This window comes from Cydia splendana, chromosome 13 (genome assembly GCF_910591565.1).
Source record: "Cydia splendana chromosome 13, ilCydSple1.2, whole genome shotgun sequence".
Classification (NCBI taxonomy): Eukaryota; Metazoa; Arthropoda; class Insecta; order Lepidoptera; family Tortricidae; genus Cydia; species Cydia splendana.
The window spans coordinates 14682426-14707582 of NC_085972.1; the positions used below are offsets into that span (position 1 = coordinate 14682426).

Sequence of the window (25157 nt, forward strand, 5' to 3'; positions counted from 1 at the left end):
CAATCAAATCTGGTTATCAATGTGTTGCGTTTGTTCACATTTATTTAAGTTAGCTGAAGCTAATTTAGTTAAAGCATTTAAAAGGAAACAGAAACCGGCACTACCTACTCGTATATGAGAATACTAATGTGACCACAAATATTCAAGTTCATTTTATCTGAAAAAACATATAGGTACTCCATCTCACCCAACATCCATACAAAATTATTTCATGGCACAATTCGCAGTCTTTCCGCATTTTACGAAATATTTGCTCTACATAGCATTCGTGGCTTCATATAGCGGCATGCCACATGGCTCCCAAGTGGAAATATTCCACAAAATTTAATTTCCTCGTGTCATCTCGCGGCACAGGATTCTCTTTATAGAGTTCGCAGCATTTAATTATATGGGTGAGGAAAGTTATTTTGAAAGGTCATAATGGTTTTGCTTTAATTTTAGGTGCTAACATAATGCAGCAATTTATTATGCTTTGTTGATATTTCCATTTTCAGAATCAGCTTCATGAATAGATTTTCCATGATTGCAGATCACCATACATGGGTTTTCCTTTACTTACTTGTCATAAACTAAGCCGTAAGCCTACAGAAGGAAGTTACATATTATCAATGCAGAAATTATGTGATGTAACTTATTCGACGAAATATTTTTTCCATAGAGTTATTATTTACAACTTTATTTGTATGGTAATTAAATCGGTACTAGATGTATTTCGTAAACTATAGGACTATTTATCAGTGTGTTATCATGAAACCCCTTTTGCTTTGTATTAGATTAATAAGTGTTATTGTAAACGTCATAATTTCTTTTCCAAGAAAATCCCACGTTACTGCCAATAGTGTGAAATTATATTATCGTAAAAGTATCTGACATTTAAATGTTACATAACAATTTATGAGTTTGAATAAATCACTTCATTTCATAGAGGTTGTCGTTTAAAATAATACTTGCACAGTCTGTGCTTCAAAATTGCTGCTAGTCTAGTCTAACTTTACTTTCACTCTTTAAGTATATCTCGAGAGCATACTATAAATATTAGCGTAGGTCAAGCCACCTGAAGCCTGTTTCCCATGGTTTAATAAATTATAACTTTATGTCTATAACTTTATAAGTAGGTGCCTATACGGGAAATAGGCCCCAGGTGGCATGACCTACGCTAATATCTATAATAAGTTCCCGAGATAAATATAGGCAGTATAAGTAAAGTTAGACCAAAGCTAAGTTAGCAGCCATTTTGATAGACCGCGCGTGCAAGTACTATTTTAAACGACAAACTTCTATGAAATTCTGACGTTTAAAATAACACTTGCACAGTCTGCACTATCAAAATCGCTGCCAACTTAGCTTGGTCTATCTCTACAAAGTTTGTTCCGCGTTTGCTTTGAAATTATTCATGCTTGGTAACACTTGCAAGTTCCGAGTACAGCAGTGGCACAGTGGGACTCCATGTTTGACTAGCGAACAAAGGGTACCTCGTGTCGTAGGCACACGTGGGTAATGGCCGCCCGCACATTTGTAGGAATACGTGAAACTTTTAATACACATGTGGGATACCTAATAATCTAATATCTCTGGTACCGTATTTTATATTAGCACCGAATAAATAATAGTACTAGGTACAGAAGACTCACTCTCTAACAAAGCGCCTGTTACGATCAGGACAGATATGGCCGCTAGGTGGCGACAGAGCTACGCACGGCTTATGGCTAGCCACCAAAATTGGTGTGGAACGAATGTACTTTTAGCTACCTGTAGCAAAGCGACGAAATCGCGGATTGAGCCACGCCTCTAAATCTAAATCACAAATTATGTTATTCAAAAATAATTTATTTATTAACATTTTTTTTTAATAATGTAGGTTTCCCAAGTACAGCGTATGCTAAAGGTGCCAATGACGGTGTCCGCCACGCTGAACTCCCTTCCCTTCCCGCGCTCCTCCATATCTCGTTCCCCACTCCCCTTACGTACCTGCTTAGTGACGATGATGAGTGTCAGTATGTACGCGTTGAGCAGCAGGGAGATGACGGTGACCGTCACGCTGAACGCTCTTCCCTTCCCACGCGCCTCCGTATCTCGTTCCTCACACCCCTTATGGTTCCTCTACACGATGGGCCAGCACCGGCCACTCCAAGGGACGCAATTATGCGTTAGAGGGAGCAAGTGATATTGCTATCTCTTTCTACCGCATGGCTGCGTCCCTTAGAGTGGCCGGCGCTGGCCCATTGTGTAGACGAGCCATTACGTACCTGCTTAGTGACAACGATGAGTGTGAGTATGTACGCGTTGAGTAGCAGGCCGACGGCGGAGATGACGGTGACCGCCACGTTGAGCGCCAGCGCCCCCGCCTCCCCGCGCGCCTCCGTCTCGTTCATCCTCACCCCGTGTCCAGCCCCGTCACCTTACACACGCTGCTGCACACCAAGGCATCTTCTGTGCGTCTGAAATTAAGAAGGTTTTCTGAAGTATGGACGTCTTAGGGCTACTTGCGCCGGTTTAGTGGGATGATGCAAGTGGCGCTTAGTAGACGTAGGCAATTAAGATAAACGAATACGTATAGGGACCGTGCGCGTTGGAGGGTCTGCCATCTTGTGGCCTGAATCGGAAACACATATATGTGCACATGTACATTGCCAAAGCAAGTGCTACCATCTACCGTTCTCGTCGATACGTTTCCTTGTGTATAGTAGGTCCTGCCATCTTGTGCTACATTGTGTCATGCTACATCGGAAGCATAAACGACACATTTACGCCTATCGCCAAAAATCTGACGGCTCCTATGCCAGTGTTATATAAAAAATCATTATACAAAATGAGTATTATGTTAAATGACCGTTATTCCTAATAAAAATATTGATTTTGATGTTATAGCAAACGTTCATTATATCTTGTGAACGTTATTAATATGAAATTATATATTATGCAGTTATATCTCGTGGGACGCACCCCTCCTATGCTGCCCCCTATAGTTCATGCACGGGGCCTATTGTATTTGACAGCTGAAGTAGACAATGTATAGTCCAACAAGAAATTGTAGAAAATTATTGAGGGCGTTCCTACGTAACTGTCACATTTTGACGTTAAATGCATGGCAACAATTTATTATGGAATGATTTTAGTTCCATTTTATTTAATTTCTACTATTTTATGTCGCACTATAGGTATGGCTGCGAACATTATACGGAAATTTGATTGTCAAACCCGGGCGTTGGGAAATCCAATGCACGCACGGCGTGGAATAAAGCGGAAATGTTCATGAATACTATTTGAGAGACACCTGTCAGATAAGATAACTAATGTGTCCTACTACTACCCTCCAGGCCGGCGACACAGTCATACACAGAGCGAATAATTAGTTTTTCCCTACAAATTAGCCAAAGTCTCAAACTTTTGTCGACAGAGCTTGAATAAGTTATGTTTTCTACCTGAGTGCGTAATTAAAATAGAGGTATGCGGCAGTAGGTAGGTATATTATGGATATAGGTATGTAGAAAAAATCTGGTATCGTGGAAACGTACCATCACGCTCGGCGATTGTTAAATGCTATTTAGGGTCCCAGCTAAATTGGTTGTTCAATACTTGCGCTATGAAATGTCCAATTTAGTTAGAACCCTAAATGGCACTGTACAGTGTACAAACCTAATATGGTTCATCCTTTTTCTTGTTGGGTATCTAATTCACAAAGAATGAAGGAATCATCTAAGCTTTATCGTAATTTATTCGACGAGTTTATTCGATACAAGTTCATCTAACCTCAGAAAATTGGAGAATAACTAAATATGTATTACTTTATTGTTCTCATTTTGAAAACTTAACGCGCGCCATAATGTCAATTTCCATAAAATATTTAGATAAGATATGTTTATTTGTATAGTCATGTACATGGGATGTTATTACAGTTATACAGGAAGCTTCCATGACACCCTGTCAGCGCACACAATAGTACATTTCGATGCTAGTGCGGAAGGTATGTCATTACTTCACGAGTACCGAGATATCTTGGCACGAGCCGCAGGCGAGTGGCAAGACTCGGGACGAGTGAAGAATGACATTTCCGCACGTGTATCGAACGACATTTTTTAATACAGTTGCGAAAAAATAAGTAAAATATTGTTAATCGTACACTAAACCAAAGTGGTAACAGTGACAGCTCGCTTAGACGTCGTCTTTAAGTATATTATATCTATGGGCGTTTGGCAGCTATTCCGTTCCATTCAGACAACTTATTAAGAACGGAATTTTCAATATTCAATATTAAAAAATAAACGTGTTATAATGATGAAGAGGTAAGTATTAAAATATGAAATATGTATATTTTTCACATTCTTACATTAACAGTAGGTTTTTCTGCTGATTACGACGTTTAAAGGAAACTAATATTAACACTCATCAATAAGTAGTCGTGAATTGGAACAAGTATAAATTTAAAAAAATTGGAAAAGTAAAAAGCACTAGTTCGAGATAACCAACTTTCCGCACGCTAAACAGCTACGTAAAGTAGCACTTTTTGAGCAACTGTATTAAAAAAGTACATTACAGGCCATGCATGCTATTATTATGTCTAATATTTTGAATTAATGTATAATTAATAATTAGTCAGAGCGAATTTCGTATTAAGTTGAATGCCAATGTTAGTTTGATTACAATTTTTGGTATAAGTAGTGCGGCTAGCTTTTATCATTTAAAAAGTTATCCACTGAGTAATAGCATTTTTGTATAGTAGAAGAGCCGGCCGCAAAATTTCTAACCGACTTGATACCACGATGAAATGCACAATGGTTTCCCAGAAAAGTTATGCTAAGTCCGAATTCGATAGTCTGCCACGGCGGAACTTGCCGAAAGTACGAAAAAGAAGGCCACTTCCGGTGCGAAAAAAGGGGCTGATTTAACCCATCTGATACCGAGATAGTAGTTATGGCAGCAGTTAGAAATTTACATGTAGACACAGAAAAGCGAAGTCTGCCACTATTTTTTTTGCCGGAAGTGCTTGGCAGACGCTCTCAAAGGTGACCATCGGGACCCCTAAATTAACCCATCTGATACCACCATGAAACCAATGCCAGTCGGTAGGTATGAACTCTCATGTCAGGAATATATAAGTCTGCCAAGGCTTTTCCTGCCGAAACACCATGGCAGACGAGATTATGTAAGCAAGGTCGCCATCGGTTACCCTACACTAACCCATCTGATACCACCATGAAACCAATTCCATTCGGTAGGTATGAACCTCCATTTTAGGAATATATAAGTCTGCCAAGGTTTTTCCTGCCGAAACACCTTGGCAGACGAGATTATAAGCAAGATGACCATCGGTTACCGTACACTAACCCATCTGATACCGCCATGAAACCAATTCCAGTCGGTAGGTATGAACCCTCATTTCATGAATATATAAGTCTGCCAAGGCCTTTCCTGCCGAAACTCCTTGACAGACGAGATTATGTAAGCAACATCCGCATCCGTGGGACCGGTATACGTGATTACTGTAGGCTTATTTATTACTTTATGCTTTTACATATTTGTATATTATTATGTTATTAATGAAATATATTTATAATTTATTAAACCTATACCTAATACATTGGGAATTCATTACCTGCTTACGGCAGTAGTAGGGAGTAGTGGGTGAGTTCTGGCTCACTTAGCCAGGCCAACAGTCCCTCCCCCTTTTTTTCCCTTGTTGAGGCCCTGCAACCTTACCTTGAACCCAACCTAATGTCATTGTAGCTCGAATCTAACCTAATCTATTTTTATTGCTTTTAGAAAATATTCTAATAACAATTATCTACTTTTGCAAAGTTAAATGTTGAATTCTTTATTTCGCAAAATGGAATTTTAATGTGACTATAATGTATGTGCAATCTACTTAGAAACTGGGTTTAGAAATATAAAAACACACATTTTATATAGGATAATAAGTTTATTCAAGTAATATTCTGAACATATGAGATATAGTAACATCATTACTTATTCTGTGTACAGTGGAGAAAACATGCAAGTTGACATTTTTCGTTTTAAAATAAAGATAAACTAAACAGTATTTGCCACAAACCGATGTTAAAAAACTTTGCAGTTGTTGGTTGGCATAATACCATCTCTTACAATTTCTCTTCATTAACATTTTATGATACCTTCCTGTTTTTATTTACTTAATTTAATTTTTTACTTTTTATGTGATCGGTACTTCATTTATTTTAGATTTTGGGCTAATATTAGTTTGTTAACCGACTTCCAAATCTCAAAGAAGGAGGTTATCAATTCGGTTGTATGTTTTTTTTATTTTTTATTTTTTTTATGTTTGTTACTCTATATCTCCGTCATTCCTGGACCGATTTTGAAAATTAGTTTTTTGATTGTATGTATATGCATACAGATTGGTTACGTTTTTGTCAAAACCCAGTTCTGATGATGGGATCCATGAGGAATCGAGGGAACTCCTCAAATTTTAAACACATACATATAGTGATTTTTGGGTTTTTATCATCAAATTAAGCATACACATTCAAAAAAGTGACATTTGATGAAGTGCAACTGCTGATGATGATCAGAACGGAACTCTTCAACGACGCATAGTTCACGTTTGGCGATTTGTCGTCTTCGTTATGTTTGTTAAGCAAGTCAAGTTTTTAAGCCACATTTTTGTCAAGCTCGAGTTCTGATGATGGGATCCATGAGGAATCGAGGGAACTCCTCAAATCTTAAAGGCATACGTACAGACATTTTTGTATTTTCATCAGAAAATCAAGGATTTTCATTAAAAACTGGCGCATTTGATGAAGTGGAACTGCTGATGATGACCAGAACAGAACTCTTCAATCACGCATAGTTCACGTTTGGCGATTTTTCCTCTTCGTTATGTTTGTTAAGCAAGTCAAGTTTTAAAGCCACATTTTTGTCAAGCTCGAGTTCTAATGATGGGATCCATAAGGAATCGAGGGAACTCCTCAAATATTAAAGGCATAAGTATAGATTTGTTTTCAGCGTTTTAATAACAACACCGAATCTTACATCAAGCGCTCTCCTAAATTCTTTTGGAAATATGTCAAATCTAAACGGGGAGGCTCTAATTACCCTAATTGTTTCAATTTAGGTAGTAATCACTACAACAGTGGCATGGATATCTGTAATGCGTTTAATACATTTTTTGAGAGTGTTTTTGATACCTCAAACTCCTCTTATAACCTTAACAATAGTTCTATGAGCAGCAATCAGTGCGATGCAATGTCCGGAATCGATGTAACTTGCGAGATCGTGTTAAGTTTCTTAAAGCGACTAGATAAAACTAAGGGACCTGGTTGTGACGGCGTTCCACCTATCTTTTTATCTTCTTGTGCTGAGAGCCTTGCATGCCCACTAACCATTCTATTTCAACGATCTTTAAAGGACTGTATTTTCCCCTCCATCTGGAAAAGGGCCCACATTATTCCTATATATAAAAAAGGTTCAAAGTCCAATATCGAGAATTATCGACCTATCTCTATCCTCAATACCATAGGAAAGCTTTTTGAATCCATAATTTTTAAACAAATTTACCCCCTTGTCTCTTGTGGGATCTCGGATAAACAGCACGGTTTTCTAAAGGGACGTTCTACAGTTTCCAACCTAGCTTGCTTCACGAATCATGTTTTAACAGAAATGGAAGGAGGCGGTCAAGTCGACGTGATATACACAGACTTTGAAAAAGCGTTCGATCGTGTCAACCATGCTATACTTCTCATGAAGCTCGAAGCACTCGGAATTCATGGCGACTTGCTCAGATGGGTCAAATCATACCTCACTAATCGTTCCCAAGCTGTAGTTCTTGGCGGCTATAGGTCTGATTAAGGCTCCCATCTCGGTCCTCTCTTTTATAATGCTTATATATACGATATTAATACATGTTTTGTAACCGCACGCCATTTATTATATGCAGATGATAAAAAAGTATTCATGCGCGTTAAATCTTTAGCAGACTGCGAACTCCTGCAAAATGATCTTAATAACCTAGTCGAGTATTACTTCCGTAATAAGATAACAATAAGTGTTAATAAGTGTCAGTGTATAAGTTTTACTCGAAGTCTTAAGCCATTTAATTACTCATACCACTTTAATGGCGTAGCGGTGAACAGAGTCGATGTTGTGCGTGACCTGGGTGTAATTCTAGATTCTAAAATGACAATGAGAAATCACGTTGACTCCATTATTAACAGATCATATCGCAGTTTAGGCTTCGTCATGAGGACCTGTAAACCTTTTCATAGCTTGTCATGTCTAAAAGTCGTATATTACGCATATGTGAGATCCATCCTTGAATATGTATCACCTATCTGGTCAGTTTGTTACGCTGTTCATAAAGACCGCATCGAAAAAATTCAAAAAAAATTTGTAGCTCATTTAAATTTTAAATTTAAGAAACCATCTGCTGGGTACAAAGGTAATTGCCGGGAATATAACCTACTTTCACTTGAAGCTAGGCACAAATTAGCTGATATGAGTCTACTTTTCGATATAACTAGAAATCGTTTAGACTGCCCTGAATTATTATCTGGTCTAACGTTTCGAGTTCCAAGACGTCGAACTCGACATACAACTCTATTTCATGTTCCCTTCCACTCCACTAACTATGGTTCTAACGCCGTGTTATCACGGATCCCTCACTTGTATAACACTGAATTCTGCACTGCCGATCCTTTTGTAGGTTCTAAAAATAAATTCAAAAAATATATATATTCCATTTTGTTCAAAGAAAATTAACATAAAATCAGTTTCTGTTTTTATTACTATTGTGTTTCTACATTTAACTTCAGTACTGGTACTAATTGCTCCTTAAATAAATACATACATTTTATTACAACATCTCTTTATATCATAAGATCATAATTTTTTCAAGCTATGTGTTCCTGGTTGCCAGGGAAATGCAGTTAGTTGTACGTTCAGGTAGGTGTACTTTTTAGATTCTAACTCCTATAATAATTCTATGAACAATAAACTTTCAGTTTGAATAACTACTACATTATGATGTTTATCTTGATATTTTTGTGAACGTCTGCTGGTGTCTGATTTTCAACTAATGCAATGTCATGGTTTTGTTTTGTATTAGAAGTAGGTATTTTTAACTAGATTACTTATACATTTTACAACCGGTTTATACATTTTACAACCGGTTTATAGTATTTCTAGCGTATCGAGCATTTGTGTGTATTGTACATTCTCATTGTTTTCTTATCTTTGTTATTTTTAATCGTTATATAATGTAACTCAATGGATGACTGTTACTGGCCTTATTTTTATGTAAGCATTAATATGTCTTAGTTATATTTACGGCTGTTGTTATCCTGAATACCAATAAATAAAAAATAAAATATTTTTTTTTTTGTATTTTCATCATAAAATCAAGCATTTACATTAAACACTGTCGCATTTGATGAAGTGGAACTGCTGATGATGACCAGAACAAAACTCTTCAACGACGCATAGTACACGTTTGGTGATTTCTAATTTCGATTTTGACTTGGACTGCGACCCGGACCCGGACCCAGAACCGGACTCATACCCGGATCCGGTTCGGACCCGGACTCGGACCCGGACTGGGAATCGAACTCGGACCCGGACTCGGACTCGGACACGGACTCGGACTAGGACCCGGACTCGGACTCGGACCCGGACTCGGAACCGGACTCGGAACCGGACTCGGACTCGGACCCGGACACGGACTCGGACACGGATTCGGACCCGGACTCGGACTCAGACTCGGACCCGGACTCGGACCCGGACCTTGACCCGGAAAACCACTATAATATATATTATATTATAATTATTATTATTACACGTAAATTTGTTCACTAAGAAACCGTGTACCGACTCTTCATGCCATTATATTTTTAATTTGCTGTTATTCTCTACAAATCGACACTAAAAGTATCAAAATATCAAAATATGGAGTTCCGTTTGAGAAAGAAGCAAAACAATTTTGTCTTTGACAGTAATTGAATTATTGTGTGATTTTGAAAGCTAGACAATTCAACAATTTATATTTTTACTCACAAAGACAACACAGAAATTCAATCTCAAATGTAAACCTTCGAACAATTTCCATACATTGACGACATCACTCAAAATTCTTCTTCAAGTCAGATGCCCGCTGGGGCTGCACCGGAGCACACGTATAATTCTTCAAATAAAAATGACAGCTTGATTTGACATTAAATCATATACGCACACGAGAAAGTATACCAGTAGATAAATTGTATTTCAAAAAATAGGGTACATAAATATCAGCTCGCGTCTCCTTTAAATTTGATTTGCTGTTATTTACGGGTCATAATGGTTGAAAACCTCAGTAAACTATCTTAAAACAATACGATTACAGTCGAATTTAAGTATTATGTTCCTTCAAATAAAAACTCGCTTAAAATGAAAAAAGTTTAAAGACTCATCCTTTACTGATTGGGATTCATTTTCATTTTGCGTCATTTTAAAAACGTATTTGACTTCTGTACGTCAATTAATTTTGATGACAATTGTAATCTTGTAATATATTATAGAACTTTTATCTTAAAATATTGCCTATTAACAGGAAGCGTTATGTAATTCGTATAAGTAATACCTGAAAGTCTTGTACCTAGATCTGTAATACCATGGATTGCGACGAATAAATGATTATGATTATGCCGTTCGTTCCGTCTATATGTATAATGCGTGTACGTGCTGTTCTCTGAAAATCTTCAAGAAAAAATAACGGCTAGACCAGCACGAAGTACTAGCGAGTTTTTGCGGCTTTGGAGACCGAGATAAAGCTTACAGGCCAATACCGCTGTGGCCTGGTTATTGTTATGTATACCTATGTATCGAATGTTTTTAAAAAAATTTACTATAAAAAGCAATGTTTTATTTCGATTAGGTCTACATTTTGTGCATATTGTATATCTGAAGTATTTTCGTACTAAACTTGAAACTTTCGTTGAAACTAAATAAAATAATTATTCCTAATATACAGTCACCTGCAATTTATGTTACACAACACACAACGAAGGCCGCAAAAATATCTGACACGATCTTATTTGTAGAACCATAAGAGCATGTCATATATTTTTGCGGCCTTCGAAGAGTAGGTACCGGTCATTATCACCAACTTTGCCCGCATTTAAAAAAAAACACGAATTTCTCAAAAAAAAAACAAATCGTAATTACTTTTTTTGCTCAGCACGTCCATTGTGATCAAACGCATCAGTTTATTTGAAGAAAAAATATTTTTATCGTGTTTTTACCCATTTTTTTGCGTTTTAGAGGGTAGGCAAAGATATCCGGAGTTTTCGCCAACATTGCCCACGTCAATTTGGTATTCAAATACAGCTCGTATGATGATGATGTCTAAGGATCACTGGTTTTGGGCAATCCTACCATTCCCTGTTAATAACTTAGCGATAAGTGTAAAAACTTTTAAATAAATTTGCTGGGCAATGTTGCCTACCCGTTTTTGCTCATTTCCATATAAGGCTCGCCTAAGCATTTTACAAAGGCTAGGTTGTCACTTTTGAGAAAATCTGTTACAATAGTTTAATGGCCAAAAATATGATTTTTGCTGTGTTTTTCATTAGTTAACGGGATAAAACATCTAAGTAAAGGATAATAAGACAAATTAAATACAGTATATATTTATAAACTTACTTTAGTGTACAAACATAACCTTATTTTACATGCGAAGTTGGGTAAATTAGATGAAAGTGACAACCCTAATCCGTTTTTGGTGGTGGGCAATGTTGGTATGGATGCCAAATCACCGGATTACTTTGCCCACCGCTAAAACTCGCTAAAAATTACAAATTAAAGATATCTTATTGATACTGTTTTAACACCCCCTGGCACTGATTAAAATAACCGACTTGGTTTCACATTACATCTCAAAACTTTTTGAAGTGAAAATTTCTTTAGCGGCGTGTAATAGTGCCCTTGCGGCCTATTTGCTGAATAAATGTTGAAGTTTGAAGTTTGCATGCCAAGTTTCGTGCTTTCTGCCGGATGGGACAGGATTTAGGATGGGTCAGACCAGGACCGCATTTTTGCAGGTTCATCTTTTATTAGCCAGACTCTACCTCCATACTAAATCGAGCTAAGGAGTCGCACTATAAAGAAATATTGAACATTTTCTTTCAAGTTGATATACAGGGTGTCCATGCATTAGGGTATTTATATTCAATATTCAATAATTTATTCATAAAATCAATACAATTTTACACGTCAATGGTATTTAGAACCAGTATACAAAGTATCATAACAAATTACGATTTTTTTACTTTGGAGCAACCTGTATGTAATAGTAGCTCCTGAGGTAATAAATAGTATGACTAGATTTTGCCCTGTGCGCGGGGCCCGAGGGCCCCGCGGTCTTCTTGTAGTTTGTTGTTGGTGCTGTTGTTTTTGTTGTAGTAGTAGTAGTAGTAGTTTGTTTTCCAAAGGGAAAAAGAAATAAAGTTGTACTTTTGCTAGGACGAAAAGATCCGCGTGAAAGCACTACATTCCCGCAGCTCGGCCTGGCCTCGCGTGCTTGGGAACTCGTAAGGGACGCTCCGGGCCTTCGGCCCTACGCGGAGCTCGGCCTTCGTCCTTCGCTGGGTTTCGAAGCTCAGCGTCGGGCCTTCGGCCCGCCGCTTCGCTTATTAAAACAGTTGGGAGGGTTGGTTTTGCTTCGGGGCTTAAGCGGGAAGTTGGAGCTTAAACACGACCCAATAGGAAAAGTGTCTTAGACAAGCGAAACGGCGGGCCGAAGGCCGAAGGCCGTAGGCCAACTTCCCCCTCTCGTGTGACGCTTCGGGCCTTCGGCCCTACGCGGAGTTCGGCCTTCGGCCTTCGCGAGCCTCGACGCTTCGCCGTCGGGCCTTCGGCCCGCCGGCTTCGCTTATCAAGACAGTTGACTTTGTAGAACGCTTGGGGGAACTGCATTCACGCAGCTCGGCCTTCGGCCTCGCGTTTTGGGAGTCGGGGTGGAGGCTCCGGGCCTTCGGCCCTTCGCCGGGGTCGGCCTTCGGCCTCCCGGCCTGAAGCTCGCCCTTCGGGCTCGCTTAACACACTTTTTGTATAGGATTTTGCTTTGTTCGTCATTCCCGCAGCTCGGCCTTCGGCCTCGCCCAAAATTACTGGGGGTGGGGCACGCTTGGATATTCGGGGTGAAGCTCCGGGCCTGACGGCCCTACGCGGGGTCGGCCTTCGGCCTCCCGGCCTGAAGCTCGCCCTTCGGGCTCGCTTAACCTACTTGGAAATTTGAATTTTGCCCTTGTCGCCCGCCATTTTGGATTTTTCCAAAAATTTTTTTTACATGGTAATGCTGGGCCCCCTAGCTCGCCGCATGCCAAATCTCAGCGCACTCGGACCAACTTGAAAAATTAAAAAAAAAAGTCGGCCATTTTGAATTTTTTTTAATGCAGTTTGCTTTGTTTCGGGGCCCTCTATGACATTTGGTCGAGCACCCTCCACCTACCTCGCACCGTTTGAAAGTTGCCATACAAAATTAAAATGACCATTATTTCCGCCATCTTGGATTTTTTCCAAAAATTTTTTTTTTCATAGGAATTTAGAGGCTTCTATCTCTCGCCATGCCAAATCTCAGCGCGCTCGGACCAACTTGAAAAAATAAAATAAAAAAAGTCGGCCCGTTTGAAAATTTTTAAATGCAGTTTATTTTGTCTCGGGGCCCTCCATGACATTTGGTCGAGCACCCCCCACCTATCTCGCACCGTTTAAAAGTTGCCATACAAAATAAAAGGGGCCATTTTTTCCGCCATCTTGGATTTTTTCGAATTTTTTTTCCCATACGAATCTAGAGGACCCCGAGATTCCGTGACCAAAATTTCAGCGCGCTAGGACAAACTTGAAAAAATTAAAAAAAAAAGTCAGCCATTTTGAAAAAAAATGGCGGCGTCAAAAACTGCCAGGGTCCTCTATGACATTTGGTCGAGCACCCCCCACCTACCTCCCACCGTTTGGCCGGGCCGTCGAACATTTTTCTGACCGGAAGCGGTAGGCCAAAAGTCGGAATTTTCTGAAGTCACGAGACCGCCCTCTATACGACCGTACCAAAGTCTAACACCCCACGAACCTCCTTCTGGGAGAACAATCATGTCAATTAATCAGTCGTGTTGCAGCTTTAAATAAGATTAATTATTAATTATTAAATTATTACATTCAATTAAATTATTTAAAACTTTCTTCGACCGTTTTGATTATCTTTTTTATTTATGACATTAATAAGATTCTGACTTTTGACAAATGTCATCATTGCCGCACATTTTCAAACAAATTTTCAAAAGCACTGCCAATGATTAATACAGTATGTTTCTTTTTGTTGTCGATTATTGGAATTAACTTTTGTTTGATAATTTCATGTTTTATCTTTTGTTCTAATTAAAAAGAAATTACCGTTAGAGCATTTCTGAGAAGTAACCCTATGTGGGATTTCAGGGTTTGTCCAATGGCTAAGGTCACCCTGTATTTAAAAACGTAAACGTTAAAGTTTTTGGGATATATGTATAGTAGACTATTTATACTCCACATTGATACCATAAGAAGTTAATAAAACTGCCTGAAAGTTAGAGAGGACTATGGAGGAGATTACTGTTTACTAGCTTTTGACTTAACTCCTGGCCCCTGTTTCACCAACGTGACATGTGCGACGAATTGTAAAATCACTGTTGCTGACGTCACAGGCATCCATGAACTACGGTTACCGCTTACCATCGGGCGGGCCGTATTCCTGTTTGCCACCATCATTGTATTATTAAAAAAAAACTTTATGATATCGGAAAAAAAACAGATATTTCTCTTGCTAAGTTTATGACAATTGTCACAGAAACACTGCAATTGTCACGAAATTCCGACATAACTCATTACCTGTCAAGAATTACCTACAATTCTTCTAGATCTTTGACAATTGTCAGAAACTTCACAGGAGAAATATCTGTTTCTTCCGATATAATAAAGTTTTTTTTAAATAATACAATGATGGTGGCAAACAGGAATACGGCCCGCCCGATGGTAAGTGGTAATCGTAGCCCATGGATGCCTGTGACGTCAGCGATAGTGATTTTACAATTCGTCGCACCTGTCACCGATGTGAAATTGGGGCCTGGCCTCTATTTCACTACGGTGGCAGGTGCGACACTTGTCGACATCACAGTTGGTACTGACGTTACAGGCCTCCATAGGCTACGGTAACCGCTTACCATCAGACGGGCGGTGTGCTTGTTTGCCACCAACATGTTAATAAAATAAAAACTCCATTATATCGCCAAATACTAAGTACTTATTTTGCGAAGCTAATGACAATTGTCACAAGAAACACGACAATTGTCGGTAATTCTTGACAGCAAATGAGTTCTGTGTAACACTATATGAGTAAAATGAATATAGGCGTGGAATCGAATGTATTTGCAGCCAACAAAATGCCAATGTTTGTTCAGCTACCTGTTCACCTGTTTAAATTGCTTATTATCAATTTAGATCCGGATTTTAAACCTGGCTGACATCGGATAGCCATTTATATTGATGTCAATGGTGTTGGTGAATATTTTAATTCATTCGGGCGAAAACCGGAAGGTTGGTTGGGTATCATAAAATGTTCATGGAGAGAAATTGTAAAGGCCCCAGTACACAATGGGCCATTGCCGGCCACTCCAAGGGACGCAGCCATGCGGTAGAATGAGATAGCAATATCATTTGCTCCCTCTAACGCATAAATGCGTCCCTTGGAATGGCCGGCGATGGCCCATTGTGTACTGGGGCCTTTACAATTTACAAAGGCCCCAGCTTAAGATATGGTATTGTAATCAACAACTGCAAAGTTTTTTTTACATCGGTTTGTGGCAAATACTGTTTAGTTTATCTTTATTTTAAAACGAAAAATGTCAACTTGCATGTTTTCTCCACTGTACACAGAATAAGTAATGATGTTACTATATCTCATATGTTCAGAATATTACTTGAATAAACTTATTATCCTATATAAAATGTGTGTTTTTATATTTCTAAACCCAGTTTCTAAGTAGATTGCACATACATTATAGTCACATTAAAATTCCATTTTGCGAAATAAAGAATTCAACATTTAACTTTGCAAAAGTAGAGAATTGTTATTAGAATATTTTCTAAAAGCAATAAAAATAGATTAGGTTAGATTCGAGCTACAATGACATTAGGTTGGGTTCAAGGTAAGGTTGCAGGGCCTCAACAAGGGAAAAAAAGGGGGAGGGACTGTTGGCCTGGCTAAGTGAGCCAGAACTCACCCACTACTCCCTACTACTGCCGTAAGCAGGTAATGAATTCCCAATGTATTAGGTATAGGTTTAATAAATTATAAATATATTTCATTAATAACATAATAATATACAAATATGTAAAAGCATAAAGTAATAAATAAGCCTACAGTAATCACGTATACCGGTCCCACGGATGCGGATGTTGCTTACATAATCTCGTCTGTCAAGGAGTTTCGGCAGGAAAGGCCTTGGCAGACTTAAAAATTTCCGAAATGAGGGTTCATACCTACCGACTGGAATTGGTTTCATGGAGGTATCAGATGGGTTAATGTAGGGTAACTGATGTACACCTTGCTAACATAATCTCGTCTGCCAAGGTGTTTCGGCAGGAAAAGCCTTGGCAGACTTATATATTCATGAAATGAGGGTTCATACCTACCGACTGGAATTGGTTTCATGGCGGTATCAGATGGGTTAGTGTACGGTAACCGATGGTCATCTTGCTTATAATCTCGTCTGCCAAGGTGTTTCGGCAGGAAAAACCTTGGCAGACTTATATATTCCTAAAATGGGGGTTCATACCTACCGAATGGAATTGGTTTCATGGTGGTATCAGATGGGTTAGTGTAGGGTAACCGATGGCGACCTTGCTTACATAATCTCGTCTGCCATGGTGTTTCGGCAGGAAAAGCCTTGGCAGACTTATATATTCCTGACATGAGAGTTCATACCTACCGACTGGCATTGGTTTCATGGTGGTATCAGATGGGTTAATTTAGGGGTCCCGATGGTCACCTTTGAGAGCGTCTGCCAAGCACTTCCGGCAAAAAAAATAGTGGCAGACTTCGCTTTTCTGTGTCTACATGTAAATTTCTAACTGCTGCCATAACTACTATCTCGGTATCAGATGGGTTAAATCAGCCCCTTTTTTCGCACCGGAAGTGGCCTTCTTTTTCGTACTTTCGGCAAGTTCCGCCGTGGCAGACTATCGAATTCGGACTTAGCATAACTTTTCTGGGAAAACATTGTGCATTTCATCGTGGTATCAAGTCGGTTAGAAATTTTGCGGCCGGCTCTTCTACCAGTATTAATAGGAAGGTTTTTAGTTTTTTGTGAAACAGTTTGTCATTTGGTTCCAATTTGATCTCATCGGGTATTTTGTTTACTACTTGGCCTTACATACGAAATGGGGCCCGTTTCTATAGATGGCTAATTTAGAGCTTGGTGTTTTTAATTTTTTTCTATACTGGCTTCTAGTTTTGTATGTATCCAATTTAGCTTCAAATAGATCGGGGTTTTTCCTAGCAAAGATAGCGGCCTCTATTATGTATATTCCCGGAAGTGTAAGTAGCTCATATTGTTTGAAAAAAGGACGGCAACTGTTTGGGATCCGTATATTTGCCAGGATTCGTACACATTTTTTCTGCAGGACAAAGAGTTCGTGAGCGTCAGTGCTGGCTCCCCATAAGACCACACCATATCGGAGACTAGAATATATGTACGCGTAGTAGACGGATAGTGCAGACTCAAAATCTGCATTTATAATTCCATTTTCATAAAAAAATGCATGTATTTGTGACAGAAACATTTGAGATATAGCTACAGTCACCTTCAATGATATGTTACCTACTGCTCCAAGGCCGCAAAAATATATGACACGATCTTGTTTATAAAGCCATAAGAGCGTGTCTCATATTTTTGCGGCCTTCGAAGAGTAACATATTATTGCAGGTGATTGTACTGTATGAATGTTTTATAATTCAATAAATAAATAAATATACAAAGTTCCAAACCAAAGCTTCGATTCTTTCTCAAGGCAATAAATAAAACTAGGTATTGATCAAGTTCTGGCTGGCAACGGCAACCATCACTTAAACATGACCATGTTTCGCCTATTTATCCATTTCCGTTGACCTTCGGACAGTATCGACTCCGTCGTAAATAGCCACCATTTATAATGGAGAATTGATTGTACCTCAATTCTATCTACACAAAACTGCCTCGTCAATAACTTAGGTATGAAAAATACGGGTTGTTTGGCTAGATGTACATATACCTTACTTACTTCGAAAATAATAACTTTGCCAAAAAGAAGAAATACGCAAAAATGTGAAGAACATAGAACCTTAAGCCTAATATCACATGCCAGTAAAATATTATTAAAAATTATTCAAAAACTGAATAAGATCCAGAACAGAGGAATATTTAAGCGCCGATCAATACGGATTTCGTCAAAATAGAGGGACAAGAGAAGCAATATTTGCCTTAAGAATGGTTATAGATAGAAGAATGGACTTAAATCAGAACACATAATAGCATTTATTGATTTGGAAAAAGCCTTCGACAAAGTCAATTGGAAAAGTATGTTTACAATTTTAAAAGAATAGAGACCGTAAAATAATTTTTGAACTCTATAAAAATCAAGAAGGTACTATAGAAATAGGAGAGGAGACACGGACAGCAAAAATCCAGCAAGGGGTAAGGCAAGGTTGTCCACTTTCGCCACTTATTTTTAATATTTTTATAGAGTGTGCTATTAGGAAACTTGTAGAGTCTGCAAAAGGAGGAGTTAAATTTAATGGAAAAAACATACAGTTTATTCGCTTTGCTGACGACATCGCTGCACTGGCATCTACATCAAAGCAGCTTGAAGAATTACTCAATGAAATGAACACAGTTTTTGACGACTTTGGCCTAAAAATTAATAATAATAATAATAAAGGCGTAGGGATGTGATGTGACGACCCCATCGCCCGCTGGTTTTACCAGTGCAATCAGTCAACGCAGGGCAGCTTGTGGCGAGCTGTTGGGGATTAGCGACCTCACGTACCCGAGTGCTCCTGGAGAGTTCTGTTACCCGCAAGGAGGGTGGGTGGGACAGGATTCTCTGCCTCTGGCTTGCCTTAGCCGGCCGGCCAGAGTGGAGTCGTTAGAGCTATAAGCTCCAGGGGTGGAAGTGAAATATGCATAAGACGCGAGTTGGCACAGTGGCTGTTAACAGCCACTGGGTAGAAAGCGGCGCACACCTCTCGACACCCCTGAGCCGCTCACACCGGTGTTGCCCTTGAGCCATCATAGATGTCGCTTTTTGTGGGGGCCCATCTTGTGAGGGCGAGTCACCGTCTGCCGGAAATAAAATTGCATACCGTTTTATTAGGCAGGCGTCCGGTTTTTTACCCCATAGCTCAGTTCTTAGTCCATCGCTTTCACCCAATAACCTAGTTCATTTTAGATTCCATCAACTCTCAATAGTCCTTACACCCTGGCGGGTGCTGCCTCTGCGTGCGTCCCATGACACGGGCAAGGGCAGCCTCCGCTCGGTGTACCCCTTACATTTCATTAAAGTGTCAAAAGGGCCTCTACGTGTTGGCTTCGGCTCCGCGCACGCCTCCCAAAGGTCCGGAACACCATTGTTCCGTGATGGGAAAGACATACATAATAATAATATAGCCTTTTATTCAGATCCACTTAACCTAATAACATTAAACTGATTCAAACAAAAGATAATATAAACATAAAAACTTATTCTAGTATTTGCTTCTTGCTTATTCTTTGTAGATCTGTTTGCCAATCGGCAAAGGCCTAAAAATTAACATATACAAAACTAAGATACTTATGACTTCAAAACAGACTTCGAAAAATACCTCAAGTAGACAGCAAAGACAAAACCCGATAATTTTAAATAATAGTACCATAGAACAGGTCAAATCATTTAAATATCTAGGCAGCATAATCACTAGTGACTCCAGATGTCCACAGGATATTACTACCAGAATAGCGATGGCTAAAAAAGCTTGTAACACAAAAAAGTGCCTATTTAAAGCTCGAATATCAGGCAATATACGAAAGAGGCTCATAAAAGTGTACATCTGGAGCATAGCACTGTACGGAAGCGAAACGTGGACAATGAGGCAACGTGATAGGGAAAGGCTGGAGGCTTTTGAGATGTGGTGCTGGCGTCGAATGGCAAAGGTCAGTTGGACGGAGAAGAAAACAAACGAAGAGGTCTTACGCGTGGTAGGAGAGAAGAGGAGTTTGTTGAGAACCATTGAAAACAGAAGAGGAAAGATGCTTGGACACCTGCTACGACACGACGTTTTTATCAGAAATATCAGAGTTGAGGCAACGAGGCGGAGGGGGAGACCAAGGAGAACGTACATAGATCAAGTAAAGGAAAAGCTCAACGTCGTGTCGTATCAGGCTGTCAAGGAGAAGGCAGAGGACCGACATGCATGGAAAACGCTCCACCGACAAGAGTCTAACTCTTAAATAAATGATGATGACATATACCTACGCCTTCCGCTTTGAATATTAAATTTGCAAGATAATGGATAATGGAGAATTCTTAGGTCTACCCATTAAAATTCCCATGTGGTTATTATTGGGTATTTATGAAACAATAAGGGTCGAGCCCTGTTTATGCAGTATCTACGCAAATAAAACACGCTCTTGAACGGTATGTAGCTTCTATATTATTGACAAAGGCCAGAATAACGCAATTTCCCGGGAGTTGGTAAAGAATTGGCCATTTTTCGTCCGTTATTATGTACAATCGCGAGCTTATTATTTTCTAACAAGGGGCCGTCTTGGAGTCAAATTGTTTGCGCGCAGGGGCTAGACTTTCTTTCACGTGATCCATCACAATAATGGGGCTTCCAAATAACGTGGACGTGCATTAGGGAGGATAAATATTTTTGCACTTTCGGTAAAAGTAAAACATGTAAACACAAAGCCAAAGGTCATAAAGCTTATTATATACCTAAACGGGCGGCACGCGAGAATATTACATATTACGTATCTTGATTTTAAGAGTCACACGAACCCGCCACCAAAAAGCGACTCCCATACAATCGAAATTAAAAACGACATGCTCTCTCATTTTAACGCTCTCGTTTTAAATCGACATGCTTAAATTACATGAAATTTTGCATGAACACACGTAACATATATCAATATCTGGTATTAGTTTTCGTTGCGAAAAATTAAGGTTCGTGTGAGTCGTGTGACTCTCCAGACCAGTAAGTATGATATAAATAGCAATGTTTGAACAATGGACTTTCGGCGCGATTCGGTAAATGATTTAGAGGGTCACTAGGTATGAAATAGTAAAGAAATGTGGCGTTCCACGGCAAAAGGTACCTTATGGCGGCTGGCGCTTACGCTATTATTAACGCCGCTCCAATATTCAGCCGGGGCAACGGTACCTTTTGCCGTGGAATATTTTTACTATTTCATATCTAATGAACCGGACGTGGACCGACTGGGACACCACGGATTATCTTGTCAAAAAAGTGCAGGCCGTTTTTCGAGACATGCGTCGCTTAATGACATAGTCCGTCGGTCTCTTGCCACCATCAATGTGCCTGCTCTTCTTGAGCCGACTGGCATTATCAGAGATGATGGCAAGAGGCCCGATGGAGTGTCCTTAGTTCCTTGGAGCTTGGGACGGATGTTGGTGTGGGATGCTACCTGCGTAGACACACTGGCACCGTCCCACCTCCAACGGACTACTGTAAAAGCGGGCGAAGCGGCGGAAAGCGCCGAAATTCTAAAACGTAACAAATATAAGAGCCTCGGTAGAGAGTACCATTTTGTACCATTTGGTGTTGAAACTCTAGGTCCATGGGGTCCCAGCGCGCATAAGTTGTTCGCAGAAATCGCGAAGCGTCTGGTTGACGTAACTGGTGACCGAAGAGCTGGCGGCTACCTCGCACAACGTATCAGCATTGCGATACAGCGAGGAAATGCCGCCAGCATCCTTGGTACAATGCCTCAAGGGCCTATTTTAGATTTAAGCTAGTTATTAATTTCGTTTAGTAGTACCACTGTATATATATTGTATGTAAATAAATGTTTTAATATGAACCGGTACGAATGGAGGTCCAAGGGGGAGGCCTATGTTCAGCAGTGGACGTCTTATGGCTGAGATAATGATGATGATGATGATATCTAATGAATCTCTAATTCATTTCCCGAATCGCGCCGTTCAACTCACAGAAACTCTGTTTGCAGGCAATTATTTCCACTTAACTTGTTATTATCTTAGGCAACAAGTCCCGACCAGCAGCTATTTAGGCCCCAAACGGCGGAAAATGCCTGTTGAATTACATAAGTTCACTTTGAAATGTTTAAGTAAACAACGGTGGGTGTTTTAGCTAGCTTATTAAATTAAGCAAATTAATCCCAAAGCGGCGTAGTAGGTAGACTATTATAGAAAAGTTCTAACTTTCAAACTGGGTATCCTGGGTTTGATTTTTTTATTTATTTAAACTTTATTGTACGGTAAAATTGTACAAAAGGCGAACTTAATGCCAGAAGATATTTTCTACCAGTTAACTCTCGGGTCAGATCAAGCAGTAATAGGTGCAAGAAATATTTATAAAGTACGAAAAATGTTATATGTATTAGGTAAATATAAATGTTTATGTTAAACAATATACTGCTTCAAATATACATATTGCTATACTATTAGTAATATACTTACTTATACATATACATATGTAGTGCATAATTGTTTTCTCGAGAGAAAATCTCGGAAATATTCGTATTATTTATTTATTTGTTATGCTACTTGAGTCAACCTCACTACTTTTTGTAACGAGACTGACTGACATAGCAAATACCTTACGAAGGAAAATAATTATGCACTACATCTGTATAAATATACATATACCCACGTATAGCGCGTAGTCGCTATGAACAGTGTACCCGACAGTCGGGTTCTTGGCCCTGAATGTGTTAAGGGACTTTTCTAAAAGATGTCTGCGCAACTTAAACAGAGTTTTATCTCGAGAGGCAGGGAATAATAAAGACGATTTAGCATGTATGGTGAAGGAGTTGGACATGGATGCACCCTGTTGCATGTTTGGATTTTGATTTCGTATTACGTGCTGTCCTGTGGGTAACTCAAATGTCTGTGATACGAGTGACGTCTCGTGTCATAAGGCCGTTAGATTGCAAATGACATGCTGCGGGTCGCGTGTCATGGCTCCCACTGCAGCGCTGTCAATCTCATCGATTGCACTCGCCTCAGAAAAACCAGTATTTAGTGTGATCTCGATGATTTTGCAGCCAAAAATATTTTTACAGCTTTTGACGTGATAACGACTTATAAATCGATGAACACTGGTAGCATGCACGAAAAAGTTGTGGTAACGTTGTGGACAGATCTTCATGGTAACGTTACGGCCAAAGTATGCAATTTTTCATCAATGTTTTCTTATGACGTTATCACGCAAAATTATCGTCCCTAAACCAACTTTACAGACAACCATATTTTTTTAATTCAAAATTTTTAGAGCACCATGCACCAAACAACAGGAAAGCCCCCTCCCCCTCCCTTGGATTCTTGCGTTTTTAGGGTTCCGTACCCAAAGGGTAAAACGGGACCCTATTACTAAGACTTCGCTGTCCGTCCGTCCGTCCGTCCGTCCGTCCGTCCGTCCGTCCGTCCGTCCGTCCGTCCGTCTGTCACCAGGCTGTATCTCACGAACCGTGATAGCTAGACAGTTGAAATTTTCACAGATGATGTATTTCTGTTGCCGCTATAACAACAAATACTAAAAACAGAATAAAATAAAGATTTAAATGGGGCTCCCATACAACAAACGTGATTTTTGACCAAAGTTAAGCAACGTCGGGAGTGGTCAGTATTTGGATGGGTGACCGTTTTTTTTTTTGCTTTTTTTTTTTTTTTTTGCATTATGGTACGGAACCCTTCGTGCGCGAGTCCGACTCGCACTTGCCCGGTTTTTTTAGTTGTGATGTGTATTTGTTTAGCACACTGTGAGTTCAATTTTAATCTAAATTTAAATTAAAAATTCCACTTTAAATTGCCTAAGCACATCGAACTATATCCGTTCGTATTTAAAAAAAGCTACAATAGTTATTTGTACAACAAGAGATCAAAGTTTGATATTTCTTCGAGTGCTTATTTTGAGTCCCGTGCAAGCGAAAGATTCTATAATAGATTCACGAGCGTAGCGAGTGAATCTAATTTAGAATCTTGAGCGTAGTAAGGGATTCAAAAGCGCACGAGATGTAAATAACTTTGATCTCGTGTAGTACACAAAATTTTTCACCCTATTAAGCAGTGAGAACATACCTAGAGGGACAGAGATAACAGAACCCAAGTATATCGAACTTGTATTAGACCCCGCATGTTGAAATGACATTTGACTATAAAGGTCACTTGAATGTCATTTTGTCTCACTCAGTGAGCAAAATCGCATTTTGCTAACTAAGTGTGTCTCACTCAGTGAGCAAAATCGCATTTTGCTCACTGTTTTTAAGAAGCAAAGTACCCTTGTTCGAGCTGCTGAGGTGAAAAATAGTTTTGTGTAAAGTGTCATTCTATGGAACTTGCTAACTATGTAAACAAACATATTGAAATTGTCAAAGAATGATGAATTTACTAGTGACTTTTGTTTACATAGTGAGCAAGTTCCATTGCTGACACTTTACGTTAGTGATTTGTACAAAAAAAGAAAAGGAATCCACAATCCCTTATCCGTACACGGAGAAAATTTTAAGTAGCCCGCATACGGAAAATACATGGAAAAATGATACAGCATGACGTTTATAGCCGGCACAATGTTGCGTACGTAGTTAAGCGTAAGTAGCCGCGCTACTGATAAAAGTAATTGGTACGGCTACGTAATTTACCACTGGCACGTTTTCCTACGTACAATAAGTAGGTAGGGTGTTTGCTACTTACAATAAGTAGCTGTCGATACGCCCAAAATTATCCATGAAAGCACGGTGTATATTACGTATGTGTAGGTTTGGTTAGGGTCAGGTCCAGTAAATAATTGTATTGCCTACGTATTTACGTATGCCGGACAGGTACTGTAGTTGCTTAGGTAAAGTATATAATGGTGCGGCCTACGTATGTACGTATGGCGACAGGTAATCTACTTAATCAGGTAAAGTTTA

At 39.3% G+C, this 25157-nt stretch overlaps 1 protein-coding gene across 1 annotated transcript in view; it reads right to left on the reverse strand.

Annotated features, from left to right (window-relative positions):
- Positions 1-25157, reverse strand: part of LOC134796209 (beta-3 adrenergic receptor-like) — a 184710-nt gene that overhangs the window by 41838 nt on the left and 117715 nt on the right. The window contains exon 2 of the mRNA XM_063768240.1: positions 2247-2438. Within this exon, the coding sequence (XP_063624310.1) occupies positions 2247-2372 (126 nt within the window). The 5' untranslated portion in view covers positions 2373-2438. The remainder of the gene's footprint in view (positions 1-2246; positions 2439-25157) is intronic.